Raw genomic sequence first — 15,308 nt, forward strand, 5'->3', positions numbered from 1 at the left:
CCGTGCACGGGCAACCAGAGGGCACGACAGGCATCACGCTAGGGGGCTCTGCCGCCCTGGGGACACCTGTGCACCCCGACACGGCCTCTCTGTGCCCAGCGGGCGGCGCGGTCCTGTCCATCCGGGATGAGGCGGAGAACGTGTTCGTCTGGGAGCACCTGCAGGGCGCTGAGGGCCAGAGCGGGGGTGCCTGGCTGGGCATGAGCTTCAGCGCACAAGGTGGGTGCCTGCCACAGGGCGCGCCCCCAGGGCAGGAAGGCTGGGCCCGGAGCCCCGCGCCGCCTGCCCATCTGCCCCGTGTTCCCACAGCGGGCGCACTCGTCTGGCCCGACAACACCGCAGTGAACTACTCCAACTGGGGCCCCCCGGGCCCGGGCCCCAGCGTGCTGAGCCGCAACAGCTGCTACTGGATCCAGAGCGGCAGCGGCCTGTGGCGCCCAGGCGCCTGCGCCAACGTCACCATGGGCGTGGTGTGCAAGCTGCCCCGCGGTGAGCCACGCCCACGCGCCCCTCCTCGGGGGTGGGAGCGCGGCGTGGGGCTGGGGTGGGGGGGCAGCCCTTGAATCCGCGGGCCCCGCTGGGCCCGGGATGTGGGACTCGGCTTCTAAGTCGGCCGTGAGCCCCGGCCACCTGCAGAGGTCCGGGGCACTGACCCCTCTGTGGCCCGGGGAAGTCCTTGAGTTCTGCGGCTCGGGTTCCTCATAGGGAAGTGGACATAACAGCACCTGCTCCCCAGAGTCATGGTGAGGCGCGGGGAGGTGGGAGTGCCCGTGCTGGGGAGCAGGCACGGGGGCTGGCGGCCGTGCTGTCCTCGGAGCGCGCTAACTGGCCTCCCTCCTGGCGCAGCGGAGGAGCGCGGCTTCTCCCCGGCAGGTGAGTGGGTGGCGCCCGGGCGGGCCTGCACTTGGGGCCCGAGGCGAGGCTCACGCCCCCTCCCGCCCCCGCAGCGGCGCTCCCAGAGAACCCGGCGGCCCTGGTGGTGGTGCTGATGGCGGTGCTGCTGCTCCTGGCCCTGATCAGCGCAGCCCTAGTCCTCTATCGGCGGCGACAGAGTGCGGAGCGCGGGGCCTTTGAGGGTGCCCGCTACAGCCGCGGCAGCTCCGGGCCCGGCGAGGCTACTGAGAAGAACATTCTCGTGTCTGACATGGAAATGAACGAGCAGCAGGACTAGAGCGGCGGGCATGGTTGGGGCCCGCGGCAGCTGGCCTCCGCCAGCCTGCAGAGGGGAGCCCCAGGGTCGCTTTGGAGGCTGGGGCGTGGCCTGCGCTTGGGGGTTCCCCCTCCCACAGCGGCTGGGCGCAACGCAGCGTGGTGTTTCCCTCCCTGGGGGCCGGAGGTCTCACCCAGGCTGTGCCCCCCGCGTAACCAGAGGGGATGGGAGTGTGAACAGGAGGCGCCTGAGACCCTGCAGCCCCAACCTACTGTCCAGGCCTGCGCCCCCGTCCTGCTGCTGCAACCCCGTCCACTCGGGCAGCCCCTCTTCTTTGTTCCCACCTAGCCACCTAGGCTCTTGTCCCCTCCCCGTGCCCCGCCCTGATCACACTCGGCCCTTGCCCTGAGGTGGGGACCCTGGGGGGAGGCCTCTTCCCCTGGTGGGTGTCAGCTGGTGGGCCGGGCACTCTCGCTCTGCGCCCGCTGGAGTGGCCCAGGGTGTGGCAGTGCGCGCCTGGATGTGTTAGGCCCGAGAACCAGGGCGTTGGTCTGGTATCTGCTGAGCTGGAGATGGGGCTGGGAGAGACACCCCATCCTCCCAAGGGGGAGCTGGGCTGGGTCGGGTGTCATCTCCTGCTGGTCGGGGGAGGGCTCTGTCCCTGAGAGTCCCCTATGGGGACCAAAATAAGTTACCTAACGGTCTCCAGCTCCTGGTTCTGGTTTAGAGTGGGGAGGGATTGCCAGGGTTCTAGGGACTGGAAGAAGCAGGAGCCCACGGCGGTGCCCAGTGCCGCCCTCTGCTGGGACCAGAGCGACCGCGCCTTCCCGTTCCAGAGATACCAGCCCTGTGCATGATCAACCCTGGGCCAACACGTGGCCAATGTGAACATGAACCCGAAGACAAGGTCCCTTTTTGTAGTTCTCGATTTTAAAAAATGTGTCATTATTGTTAAAAAAAAAAAAAAAGAAAGAAAGAAAAGAAAGAAAGTCAAACAAATAAAACACCTTCCAGAGGCTTGAGAGAGAAAGGCTCTTGTCTGGTCCTGTGCCCAGCCAGGCTCTTCACACCCTTGAGGGATGGATGTCGTGCAGCCTTCCATGTGCCTCCGTCCCTCAGGGCGTCCCTGAGCCCCAGGGGACACCAACCTCGCTCACCTCTCTGGGCCTGCTCCCCCTGTTCTGGGGACTTGTACGTGGGGGAGAACCAGAGCCCGGAAGTGCGAGGCTGAGCAGCTTCGCTGTGGTTCCACTGCGTGAGCAGGAACCACACACAAGATGCAACTCCCGTCGTGCTTGGAAGGGTTCTTAGGGTGAGCAGGGCTTTCGAGGGGACGTAGTGAGTATTACTTCTGGGAGCCTTGGAGGTGTCCAGGCCACTCTGGATGGGGCATCATCCTACTGTCCTAGCAAGGCAGGCATCATACTTGCAAACCTAGCTGCTAGAAAGTTCCTCGCTGTCCTTGGGGACGTTGGGCTCTGGAGCTACCCCGAGGCCGTTTCAGTCTGCCCCTTCAATTCAGTGGTGTCTGAGCTGGAGGTAGAACTCAGACTCCAGCAGAGGGAGCACCAAGGGAGGAAGACTGAGCCTGGAGGAGGGGGTGAGCGGTGCAGGGGACCAGGGAAAGGGGAAGCTGGGTCCTCCGGCTGGAGGGCAGCGGCTCAGGGAGTGCATGGTTCCTGTAGTGGGAGGTGGGGAGTAGCTAATCCAGCTGACCTTTTACTGAGATCCTCCTGACTAGGAAGAACGAAACACAATGGGTAGGAAATGGCAGAGTGAAGGCAGGAAGTGAGGAAGCTCTTGAGGTCATTCAGGCACCGGAAGGTGGTGATTTCTTTGGCTCAGGACTGCTGCAGTGTTGGATGCATGGAGTGTGCGTGTGTGCTCCATGTGTGTGTTACCCTGTTCATGACTTTAAATTTCTACTTTTCTGAGTAGACAGTCATCATGTAGTTTAAACGCTGAAGGACATAAAAAGATCCACAAAGACACCCATTGAGCAGTCTCCCTCCCGCTTCCAGTCCCACCCAGTACCCACCCTCCAGGCGGGTGGTTTCCTGTGCCTCGTTCCAGTATGCCTTTATGAAAACACCAACAAATAGGAGCGCCAGGTCTGCCTGAAAGGATTTCAGATGCACTTGCTCGGGTCAGATGTGTTGGTGGGGAGACCTTCCCAGTACCGTGGGGGACAAGTGCCCAAGACGACCTAGGGAGGGCCCGGGAGCTGCATTTGGGAGCTAAGGGCTCCAGGGCAGCAGGCACTGTGGAGGGGCTCCAGCCTAGAGAAAGGAATCCCAAACAGGGGAGGTCCTTAATGATTAATCCACTTCACCTCAAGAGATCACTCCCTTCCCGAGTCAAGTGTTCTGTCACTGGCCGTGAATTGAGGATCATTTGACAGGGTGCTGGGAACCCTCTGGATTCCCAGGGTCCCTTTTCCTGGGAGAGAAGGCAACAGGGCTGAAGGCAGGGTCATGGCTGCTGAGGAGCTGGAGGAGCAGTGGGGAGAATGAGGACCCAGGTGTCCAGTTTGGCCTGGAGCCAGCACAAGGTCCGTCAGCGCTGTTCATTCTGCTTACCTTGGTGGCTAGAGGCTTGGCAGGTCCTGCATCCACCTGGAAGAATTCCCCAGGGCTTCAAGGCGCAAAGGGTCCCCAGGGAGCTTGTCCTAAGCTCTTTGCTGGAGCCCCCCACCACTGATGGGGGCTGGGGATACTCCTGGAACCCTGACGGGGCGGGAGGAAGGCACGGCCCAGTCACGCGCCCTCTGGGTCCAAGAGACCTGATCCTGCTGGAATGTGTGCAAGAGCTTGTGCGACTTTCAATTCAGGAAATGTGAAGTGCCACCTCTATGAGCCAGGCTCTGCCTGTGGCAGATGCCCTGAGGCCCGGCCCAGTGGGCCTGGGCAAAGGACACTGTCTGCCAGGCTCCGAGCCAGCCCTCACTTACAGGCTGAAACCTGCTCAGCTCTGGCCACCTGGACGTCCAGTAACTGCTCAATAATCTGTGAATGAATGGGAAAACGGGCACCTCTCCCGATTACCCCATTGCCCTAGTCTCTGTCATGTGAGCCATGGCTTCCTCCCAGGTGTCCTGGCAGAACTGGCCTGGCCCAGTGGGCAGCTCTGTGAAGCCACAGGGGTGAGCAGGCAGCCAGCCACACCACGTGGCTTTCTTGGAATGGTGCTTTCGGAGCCAGGCCAAGCTGCTTGGAGCCCAGGGCTCGAGTGTGCGGCAGGCACAGGGAAGAATGGCTTCCTGGAGGTGGGCTCCAGAGGCGGAGGGCAGGGAAGGGGAAGTCAGCAGGGTGGTGCGGCGAGCCAGCGTGAGCAGAGTGCCAGATGTTGGGCCAGGTCTGACTTGCTTTATCCTAGCAGCTACCAAGAGCCCTTGAGCCGTCTTCCCTGCAGCCAGAAACGGCACCACCTGAGGGGCTGAATCCACCCTCTACTGACTCAGAATGCAAGGGCGATGCCACACCTCCCCACAGCGGGCTGAGGGAGAGGAGGGGAGGCAGCCGGCCTCGGCAGGCAGGCCGGCCACTCGTTCAGGGTCAGAGCACCACCCACCTTCTTATCTCAGATGGCGGCAGAACTGGGTTTTCAGCCTCTGCAGGAAAATGCCAGTCTGCGAGGGTTTCCCAGGCCAGCCAGTGTTTTTGCCTCTGTTCACAGACGTGTCTGCCTGAGGCCTTGTGGGGTGTCCAGGTCCACGGAGGAAGCGCCTGGCTCCAGCGCAGTGGGGCTCTGCTGGCTTTGCGGAGATCTGTACCCCAGGGTCTGGGGAGGTGTGGGGGCGCCTTCCTTGCACTAGGGTGGCAGAGACTCAGGATGCTGTCTTGGACACAGTCTTTCTACACGGTAATGATAAAACATATTTATTAAGTACCACCACCCCTCAGGGTCCCAGGGGGGTTTGCTCAAGGAGCCCTACAGAGACCCAAACCTGAGGGTGCCCAGAGCCCCTTATGCAAAATAGCTTTGCATTTGCATAGAGCTCACATCACCCTCCTCTATACTCATCTCCAGGGTACTTGTAGTATCTGATACAATGTAGGGCTATGTGATTAGTTGTCATATTTTTTTCTTTTTAAAATATATTTATTTTCCATCAGAAACCAGCTGAATCTGTGTATAATGAAATCAGGGACACACAGGACAAGAGGATGGCAAGTTCAAGGCCCCCACCCCCACCCCCACAACTGAGTGAGATCCTTTCTCAAAAGAGCAAATGCTAGGGGCTGGGAGAGTGCGTGGTGGCAAAGCGCTCCTGCACACACGTGCTGGCGGGGAGGAAAGGCCTCGGGGAGCTTGTCATTGTCAGAGACTGCCAGAATGTGTCTCCACCCATCAGTCAGCTCACTGAAAGTGTCAGAAGCCTGCTTTGAGCCTTAAGGCCTAACAGTGACCTCCGTCCTTTTGTTCCTGTAGGCTCTGTCCCACCCAGGCATCAGTGGAGAGAGATATGAGGTGCTGGATTGGGGCAGAGCTCCAGGGTACAAGATGCAGAAAGCTGGGGGTCTCAGTCACCGCACCACACACTTACACTATCGCTGGTATTTTTTGTTGCTGTTTTTTTGCAGTACCAAAGATTGAACTTGGGACCTTGTGCTTGCCAGGCAAGTGCTTATGACACTGAGATATCTTCCTGGCCCTATCACTGGTATTTTAAAATGCACCCCGCCAGCAGCCAGCTCAGCCCCCCACTCCACCGCTGACCTGGCTGGTGGCATTTGGAGACTCTCTGCTGCCTGTATGGCCTCATCCACCTGAGCTGGCCCTGCAGCCCTTGCAGGTGCTCCGCCGTCGGCCCTGTCCTAGATATCGGCACCCCATACCCCACACCCCATGCTTCGAGTGCTCCCTGCCTCCAGCTCTCCTGGGCTCCCCACCGGATGCCCTCTCCTCCATGTCCTTTGCTGTTCCCCTTGGCCCTGGTTATTCCACACTCCTGACTTTGGAGCTGGGTGAGATAGTACCCTTTTCTTGGCAGTGGGGTCCAGGCCTTGGCCAACAGCAACTTAGACCCCTGGCTGTGTGTGCTCAGACGACGTAGGGTTAATATGACCTAGCAGGCATCCGGTGCCAAGGCTGGTAATACCTTGACCCTTCCTGTGGTCCCGGTAAGACTGAACTCCATGTGATAGGAATCGTGCCTTTTCCTACGTCCTTACTGCCTGCCAGGTATGTAGGCTGTGGAGGATGACTATGGCAGGGTCGAAGTGCCAGCTGCCTGGAGAGCCAAAGGCTTGGGAAAACCTCGCAACCCACCCTATGCCTCCACTTCCACGGACTCTGGCGGCAACTACACCATGCAGGAGGGAAGCATGCCCTTCCCAGCTCTGTATTTGGATCAGTGCGACTCTGCTCTTTCGGCACGTGGCCCTGTGGAGTTGACGTCTGGGACAGACGAACCCCTGGCAGCTCAGCCAATCTGGCTCTCTTCAGCATTCCCAAATGTAGGGCACAATCCCTGATATCCTGTGTGGCAACCTTGGGCAACTGCTTCAGACACTGTCACATCTGACTGTCACTAGAGCTGTCAGGACATGTAAGGTAGCTCGGTCTAGCCATCCTCAATTGCCTCAGTTTCACTGGATTGTTTATTTTTAAATTGAGATAAATTCTAATTTGCCAAGCAGGATTTGCACTTGTGATCCTTCTGCCTCAGCCTCCCAGAGTGCTGGGACTGCAGGCATGTGCCACCATGTCTAGTTCACTTATTTGTTATATATTTATAGAGGTGAAATCTCACCGTGTGGCCTAAGCTGGCCTCGACCTCCTAGGCTCTGGTGATCTTCCTGCCTCAGCCTCCTGAGTAATGGGGTTAAAACCTGAATATAAAACTTACTTTAAAACATGAAGTGTCCCTTCTTACATATTTCTCAATAGTGATTTCCGAACAAGTCTGCACCCACACTTGAGGTTCAGCTAAAAAACAAAGGCCTGCTTTCTCACAGGGCTGGGGAATTTGGGTGTCCGGAATTGTATGTGGGCCACAGAGATATTCTCCACTTCAGTGGCTCATGTAGGCTAACAGCCAAGATGCCTGTTCATTTTGCCTTTGATCTCGGGCCTCGGCTACCTGGCTGAACCTGCTTATTCTGAGTAGTTGCATCATTTTGCTTAACTGGCCCAAAATGTCTGAGGGTGGGGCAGGATGTTTGCGCTCGATGGCTGGCCTGCCCAAGTCCCCTTGGCACCAGCATTCACTCTGTCCCCAGCAGGAGCCTGTCCTCCGAGTGCCCCAAGCTTTTCTCTCTTCCTCCTTATTCCAAGCCTTCTGTTTTTATTGTCTTCTTCCACTTTCCAGGCAATTTATGGGGGCACACATTGCAGTTGGACCCTCAAATCCATACACTGTGAATGTGTGTTTGGTGAGCCTGAGCAGATCCCTCCGGCTGTGTGTCACCACGGGCCTTCCAGCCCTTCGCTGCTCTGGGAGTCCCGGCCATCCATCTGCCCTCGCTGTCCCCTCCCTTCCCAGCTCCCAAAGGCCATGGTCTGCGTTCTGTCTCTGTGCTTAGCATTTTCTAGAAATTGAATATAAATGGAATAATAGATCATGTGGCTTTTAGTGTCTGGCTTCTTTCATTTGGCACAACACATTCTCTCTCTCTCTCTCTCTCTCTCTCTCTCTCTCTCACACACACACACACACAACTACACAACTTTCCTACTGATCCTTTCATCCTTTATTCACCCCAAGTCCTGACTTAGTCTTTGGACCCCAGGATGCAATTATCAAAGAAACACTGTGCCCACACACCCGCCAGGGCCCGAGCGAGTGCTGTCTACCTCAGCCCAGGTGCCCAGGATGCAGCTCCCCATTGGTGCGCAGCCAGTATGAGTGGAGGTGAGGCTGTGCTTCTCTCTTCTACAGCTCTGGACCCTCGGCCTTTGTGCAGGAAACAAGCACGAAGCAAGGTGTGAGAACAAAGTTTACTCAACGTGTGGCTACATTCCACTCAGGGTGAACTGAGGCCCAACCGGTGCCCTCCAGGGTGGGACCCCAGGCTGCTGGACCTTTCCGGGCTTGCAGGCCCCCGGCAGCAGGAGGAGGCCAGCAGCCAGCTGCACAGCCCCCTTGTTGCACGTGGAAGCCAAGCCAGGCCCCAGAGCGGGTGCAAAGTGTACACTGTGAGCACTGGGCTTCGGTTCCAGCACAGAGAGGGGAAGGGAGGAGCTCTGCCGAGCGCTGTGCCGTCCCTCTAGACGATGCGGCTGGGATAAACGCTGCTCTCGGTTCCGTCTCCCAGCTCGGAATCTGGAAGGCAAGCAGCTCTCTGACCCGAGAGCCACCTAGACTGAGGCCCTCCAGGGGCCTCAGCATGGCGCTGCAGCTGCTCCTGCTCCCACCCTGGCCCCTGCGGCCAGCCACACACAGGGCTAAGTGCCTGCAGTGCCTGGAACAGTGTGGGGAACAAAAGCCTGCAGCCTCCCGATGGCGCAGTGTGGCCCCAGCCGGATGGGACAAACGAATGCATGTTGGTAATCTCCACATTCCACAGCTTGGTGGCTGTGTGGCTCACAGGCTCACAGGCTGGACAGCTGAATGAGCCTCTGCTTCCCTTTGGCATAACACGCCGCATAAGTCCCACTTTCTTTTTTGCAGGCAGGGTCTCACTAGCCTGTGCTGGCCTTGAACTCCCAGTGATCGTCCTGCCTCAGCCTGGGATTATAGGCATGTACTGCCGAGCCTGGCCAGCTCCCACTTTCTCACGCGATGGGCAGGGGAGATTAGGCTAGGGTTCTAAGGTGCCTTCCAGTGACAGTGGCTAGACGTGGAGGGACGTATTAGGAGGGTGGTAACAAGGCACTGGCGTGGCAGTACAGGCCAAGGAGGACAGGTAGAATGAAGGGCCCTCCTTATCCTGACGGCTGACAGAAGGCCACGTCCAGCCGCCCCTGCTGGACCCTCTCAGTGCCACCTTTGCTTCTAGAAAACCCCAACCCCAGAAGGTGCTCCAGTTCTCTCAAGCACCCTAAGCTGGCAGCACTGGGGGTGGGGGCAGCGCGGGGCCTCACGTCTGCCCCTGCTGCTACCCAGCTCCTGTCCTCAGCCACATGGATACCGGCAGGTGGTACTGTTCCCTTCCCTGGGCTTGCTCTTGCCTTGGTCACAGTCATCTGTGCCAGCTGGGAAGCAGCTGTCAGGGGAGCTGGGTCCCAGAGCCATGCAGCGAGTTGGCACACACCCAGGGCCTCTCCCTAGGCTCCCTTACCTGGTGGGGCCACTTACTGAGTGGGGATTTGATTCCTAGGTGGGACAAAGCAAGCCCAGTGGGCGCAGTGGCACACGCGCCACAGAACTCAGCAGCTGGCCCCACTTGCGCCTGATCGTCCTGCTGGCTTTGCTTTCCCTTCCTGTTCACCTGACTGAGCTGGGGCAGCAGATCACAGCTGTGACTCAGCACGGGCAGCCCCTATTGCTGCCAGCCAGGTGAGTCATGCCAGGCCAGAAGAGACTGTGCCCGGGTAGGCCTGATGCCTCTGGCTCTACCTTGAGCTTCCTTGGCACTCCGCTTGATGAAGTCTCTGGCGGCAGGCCCGTCATAGGCCAGGGCGGCCCTCCGGGCAGTCCCTCCCCAAGGCGGTGCCCACAACATCTCAGGGGTGCAGGGCAGGGTGCAGGGAGAGCTAGCTGCGTGCACACAGGCTGGGACCGCTAGGGTGCGCTGCGGTGAATCCTAGAGCTTGGCGTTCTTTCCAGAACGATGTGCAGCCCCCGCGCCCTCCAGGGTCGCCCTCAGGGCCCGCTCGGATTCGGGGTGAGGTTTTCCTGGTCTCTGAACCTGGTCTCTCCTTGAGTGGGAGTGGGGGTGGGGTCACCCTCGGTCGGCCGAGCGGCGGGCGCAGCTGCACGCGCCGGGCACTGGGGGGCGCCCTTGCCTGGCCGAACCTACCCGGGCGCGCCCGCTCCGCGGGTTCCGGGCCGGGAAAAGCCGAGGGCGCCTCCGGGGCGCGGCTGGGGACCCTGCCTGGCCTTCTCCGCCCGGACAGCTGCCTGGCGCCCCGCGCCCGGCCGAGCTCAGGGCTCGAGAGGCGGGGCGCTCGGCGGCACAAAGGCCTTTTGCACACCTCGCAGCTCCCCCTGCCCGGGCAGCCCCGGCCTCGCAGGGCGGGAGGCGCTGGGCGCGCCCCGTTGCGGTCTTTTGTGAACGAGGAGCGGCTCCCCGCCGCTCCCTGGACACGGCCTGCCCGGCTCTCTGGGACTGCGTGCCCTGAATAACAAATAAACTGGCTCCTAGGGTCGCAGTCGTGCGCCCCGGGGGCCGGGAGCTGCCCACCCGTCGCCTGGCAGCCTCTTGGGGCTCCCCGAAGCGGCCCCGAGGCCCCCGGCCGGAGGAGGCGCTCCAGGCTCCACCCCTTGCCCAGGCCGCGGCCCGCCCGGGGGGCCCAGCGTCCTTGCTCGGGGTGAGTTTTCCTGGTGATCCTGGGTGTGAAATTTCTCCCCAGGAAGCTCAGGGCCCAAACTGTCACGCGCCCCTCTGTTCGCGCAGCGTTTCTTTCCGCTGCGGATGGAGAAGTTCCTCCCGAGTCGGCCTTGGGGCGCTGCTGCATTAATTAAACTCGTTTTCTTCCCCAGCTGGCATTTCTGTGAATTGGGGAGAGAGGAGACCTCTGCACGCTCCGTTGGGAGAGAGCGGTGCTGCCGCCTCTGGGGAGCCTTGCTCCCGACACCTGTTTGCTTTGCGCGACCTCGGAATCCAGCAGACCCTCCTGGGCCCGTGGTGAGGGAATGCAATCCAGAGACTTGCCTGTCAGTGAATGTGGTTTCTTTTGGTAACGACCAAACGGTCCATTTCAGGGCGTGGAGAGGAAAATCTCAGACAGGATCCTAGCAGGACCCCCACCCACCCCCGCAAAAGAAAAAAAGCAGGGGGGAAAAATCTCATAAGAGGTTGGAGAAAAAGAAAAAAGGAATAGAGAACAAAACACTCTATATTACACTTGCTGGTGCTCTCTGCCCCTTTGGTGATCTTTTCCCTCACGTTCAGGATGAATTAAAATTCTTATCTGCTTGTTTCCAGCGTGCTTGGACTGGCCTTCTGGACTGTTGGCTGTAGCTACAGCTTCCCACGCCTTGTAGGGTTATTTCCGCCTCTGGGTAGTGGTCATGACTTCCTCCCTCAGTTTAGGGGTAGCACCGTAAACAGAAAAGGTGACTGAGCACATACCCTCAGAAAGGCAGGACTGACCCCCGAGCCTACTTTCATTTTCTTCTGGTCTGGGTTGCGGATCATTTCTTGACAACTATGACAAAGAAGACAATGAGAAATGAAAAGTTTTCCCAATGCAGTAGTGAACAGATGTACAGTTCCCCAGTCTCAGGAATGTTCTAGGAACCCCTTACATCACCTTAAAGGGGCAGAGAGCTGGGGAGATGGGCAAGACTGTGTGGACACCCGGCATTTGCCAGGGCTTCCTCGCAGCCATTGATCGGAGTAGCAGAATCCAATTCCGATGGTCCACATCCCACTTACAGGCCAGGCCGCAGGGCACTTGGCCACTTGCCTCACCCCTGGCTTTTAAACAATCGGTTGTATTCTCTGCCCAGCAGGAAGCAGCAGACCCGTCAAGGCCCTGGGCGCTCTCTTTGTTCTGACTTTATGGCATTTTGTGCTACAATAAGCCGCACTGTGTACTCCGCGGGAGCCCGTTGTGCCAAGCAGCAAGGACGTGGGCTCCTCTGCAGAGGGGCTGGTGCCCTTCCCCACGAAGAAGAGGGGCTTTGTCACCGGCTGGGGTGCCGGACACTGTTACTGGGCCACAGCCTGGCCAGTGGAGAGGCAGCCCTGGTACCTTGGCCACTTTTGTGCCTGTAGAGGGAGGCAGGGGAGGATGGAATTTCGTCTCAAGTAGCAGGTCCTCGTTACGCTGTAAATTATACAGCAGGACGATGTTAACCCCTGCCTCCACTTTCTCTGGGCTCCTGGGGCAACTTTACCCTGCCACTAGATTCTCTGCTAGGTGATGGTGCCTGGGTAGCCCACCCTCACAGTATACTGAGAAGCTCCAACTGGGTGAGTAGGAAGTTTTTCTAACTGGGGATCAAACCTGGACTTTTATTATTTTGGGTAGATTTGGTCCCTTGAGGCAAGAGCTCTTGGTTCAGTAGCAACTGAATTTGTGGAGAGTGGCTCTAGACATGGTCTGTCCAGCCAAAGGAATGAAGGGACCCAAAGGGATTTCTAGAAAGCTTCTAGATTCTACCTGCGCCTGTCATCAGCAGCACACCTGATGCAGAAGGCAAATTATAATGCCTTCAGGAGACATCACAGTAATCACATAGAGCCAGGACCCAGGCTAGGAGGAAACCCAGGATGGAGGGTTTCCTCCTGGGAGGGCAGGACCCAAACAATGGGACATCCTATGTAGCTGTGAAATAAAAACGGTGCGGAAGGAAAGTCTAGTCAGCTTCATCTCTGGGGCTGACTGTGCCCCGTTGCACTGAGAGAGGAGCCCTGTGGGGTCAGGTGAGGTACTGTGTTCTTTGGAGTCCTCCATCCCAGCACCTGAAGCGCTTCCCACAGGCACGTGCAGAGAACAGCGGCAGCACTCCCTTCATCCCTCCCCTTCTCCACACTCATCTTTCATGGCCCCCACATGAGCCCCTAAAGGCTGCGTGCCATTTCAGCTACACAACTGCCAAATCTCGCAGCCCATCAACCACTGGCCACACACTCTTCCTTAGCCTCCAGAGCCGCGCCCAGGCACTTCCTGGTGGGGTACTTGCCTGTACCCCCGGCTTGCTTCCTGCCTGCCTCAGCCACCAACTCGTACACCACTGCGTTTCCCTCTGCGTGGATTTCCTTTCCGTCCTACTCACCCTGTCCAACTAGTCTCCAAGATTCAGTCTGAACACGCCCTTCGGGGATCAGTTGTGAGGAGTGATAATGGAAGTGGCTTTGCTACCTACCAGGCTCTTCTCAGTGAGGCCTGACAGGAAAGGCCAATGAAACCTGATGGATTCAAAGCAAGGCACCCGCTGGAGTCCCTAAGCCCTGAGCTGCAGAGCCCGTCCTGGAGGCGGGGCTGGGGGAGCCCGCATCGGCGGTTCCTCGCTTCCTCTACCTGCCGGCCGTTCCCTCCTCTGCCACGGTCTCTGCCACGGTGCAGCACGGGTTGGGGTACTCTTGGGTACGAGTGTGTCCTCTCCTTGGCTCTGAGGCTTGGAGGCAAGTTGGGTCGTAATCATCTCTGCATTCCCAGAAGCTCGTTTGGGGCTGGGTGTATAGTGGCTGTGCAGAATAGGTAGAGCGCCCGGGCTTTAGGAGTGTGCCTTACCTAAAATTCTGTTCTTTCTACACATTTGTACTTTTACCTTCTCCAAAACATAATTTAAGACTTGCTTCCTGAGAGAAGTATGTGCACTCTCCTGCCTTACTGGCCCTCCTCTGGCATGTCTGAAAGCACCCAGTGTTCCTGAGGCCCATAGTGCCGGGCCTGGGCCGCTGTCAGCTGTGACTCCCGTGTGCCCAGCGTGAGGAAAGAAAGACAGGCGCGGGAGGCCTGAGTCATCAGATGCCCCAGCCGGGGCAGACACGAGGCAGTGGCTGGACCTGAGTCCTCTTGCCTGGCAGCTACTTCTTAGTAGTTTCTAGATTTCACCCATGTGTAAGCATCGTTCACCACGTGGTCCTGCACTTCTCAAAGAAAAGAGCGTCAAGGCGTCACTTCCCCCCGCTCGTCTCAGCCCCTAGCGCAGCACTGTGCACGTCCAAGTGAGGAAATGATGGTGCCCGAGGAGCGGGCGCTTGTCATGGGTGTCCTAAGGAGGCACAGCCAGGAAGCCAGTGCGAGTGGCTCCGGCTCTGCAGTTCTGTTAGGTAAGCGGTGGGCCAAGGGCTGTCTTCAGCGCAGCGCTTCTCTTTTGCTAAATGTTACCTTTGGAGAGCCTGCTGCTTCTGTCGGAAGACACTGAGGGGTAAATCCAGCTGCATTCCGCTCCGCTGCTTCCTGCCAGGCCGTTTGTATCAGCTATTGCTTGGTGATTAAGGCGATGAAACCATTTTTAGAGCTTCTCAGATGAGGGCGGGCCAAACAGCTCGGTGGATTAAAGCACCTGCTGGATTAAAGCACCTGCGTAGGGCCAGGTTTGATCCCTGGGCCTGCTGTGCTGGCCTCGCCCCCAGGGCGTGCTGAGCGGACAGTTGAGACTGGGCGTGGTGGCACACACGCCTGTAATCCCAGCTCTTGGGAGGCTGCAAACAGGCGGATCACTACAAGTCCGATCTAGTAGCAAGACCCCAAACACCCTGTAGACCCTTCCGTAAAAATATACAAAAAGAAAAAAAGTTTCTCAAATGAAATGTGAGCGCGTGCTGAGAGGCGCCTTGGCCCTTGCTGCTTTCTACTCTGGTCCCGAGTTGCGCGTGTAACTTACTCCTTTTCTAAAAGAGTTTCACCAGAAGTTTCCTTACAGTCAGTGCACTAGGGCAGGGGCGAGCCTGTGGCACGCGCGCCACAGTGGGATGCTTGTGCCGTGAAAGCCCTAGCAGCTTTGCCGTCGCTGCTCGAGGGCCTGGTCTGCATCCAGGGCTGTGCTGCTTGTCTTCCCCTGTGTGCTCTGCTGTCCCTGCATTAGCGCTGTGACTCTGGGGCCGTCTGTAACCTACGTCAGTCAACCCCGGGTGCTCTGAAGTTCAGTGTGCAATAAAAAGTTCATTAGAAAGACGTGGAATCAGGAAAACGAAGTTACAGAAATGTTAGCACAGGATCATATCCTGCTTCCTGTACTTTCCTTTTTTTTTTTTTTAAAAAAAGTATCTCTCTGAGGAATTTATGTCATCATTAAAACTATGGAAGAGCTAAGGAAGGACAGGCCTGGGTCAAAGCAAAGTGAGATTCTTGAGGAGATACGTTGGCAGACCCAGTCCTTTTCCTAATTGGGATCTCAGTGCCAAAGGGGAAAATTTAAGCTGGAAAAGAACTGAATCTAGAATTCTTAGGACAGATGGTTTTGAATCCACATTTTTTTTAAAAATAGGGGTGCTACAACAGCTTGAGGTCTGGTGGTGCACAGCAGTGTTAAGGAATGCCTGGAATGACCACTCCAGCCTCTCGCCAGTGACTGGTGCTGCCAGATGCCCCAGTTGTGGATTTGAAGAAGGAGAAACAGGAGGGGATGGGGGGAGGAGAGGGAAGGGGAGGG

At 58.1% G+C, this 15,308-nt stretch overlaps 2 protein-coding genes across 4 annotated transcripts in view; one reads left to right on the forward strand and one right to left on the reverse strand.

Moving 5' to 3' along the window:
* Positions 1-1,814, forward strand: part of Mrc2 (mannose receptor C type 2) — a 55,009-nt gene extending 53,195 nt beyond the window's left edge. Inside the window, exons 27-30 of the mRNA XM_023714008.1 lie at positions 100-219; positions 310-489; positions 847-873; positions 948-1,814. Coding sequence (XP_023569776.1) covers positions 100-219; positions 310-489; positions 847-873; positions 948-1,171 — 551 coding nt within the window. The 3' untranslated portion in view covers positions 1,172-1,814. The remainder of the gene's footprint in view (positions 1-99; positions 220-309; positions 490-846; positions 874-947) is intronic.
* A 6,525-nt stretch (positions 1,815-8,339) lies between these two features.
* Positions 8,340-15,308, reverse strand: part of March10 (membrane associated ring-CH-type finger 10) — a 102,213-nt gene continuing 95,244 nt past the window's right edge. For all 3 annotated transcript variants that reach the window (XM_023714178.1, XM_023714177.1, XM_023714176.1), the window contains exons 10-11: positions 11,332-11,407; positions 8,340-8,417 (exon numbers count right to left, since the gene is read on the reverse strand). In XM_023714178.1, the coding sequence (XP_023569946.1) occupies positions 8,362-8,417; positions 11,332-11,407 (132 nt within the window). In that variant the 3' untranslated portion in view covers positions 8,340-8,361. The remainder of the gene's footprint in view (positions 8,418-11,331; positions 11,408-15,308) is intronic.

The sequence above is a fragment of the Octodon degus genome, unplaced genomic scaffold (assembly GCF_000260255.1).
Source record: "Octodon degus isolate 3935 unplaced genomic scaffold, OctDeg1.0 scaffold00033, whole genome shotgun sequence".
In the NCBI taxonomy this organism is placed as follows: domain Eukaryota; kingdom Metazoa; phylum Chordata; class Mammalia; order Rodentia; family Octodontidae; genus Octodon; species Octodon degus.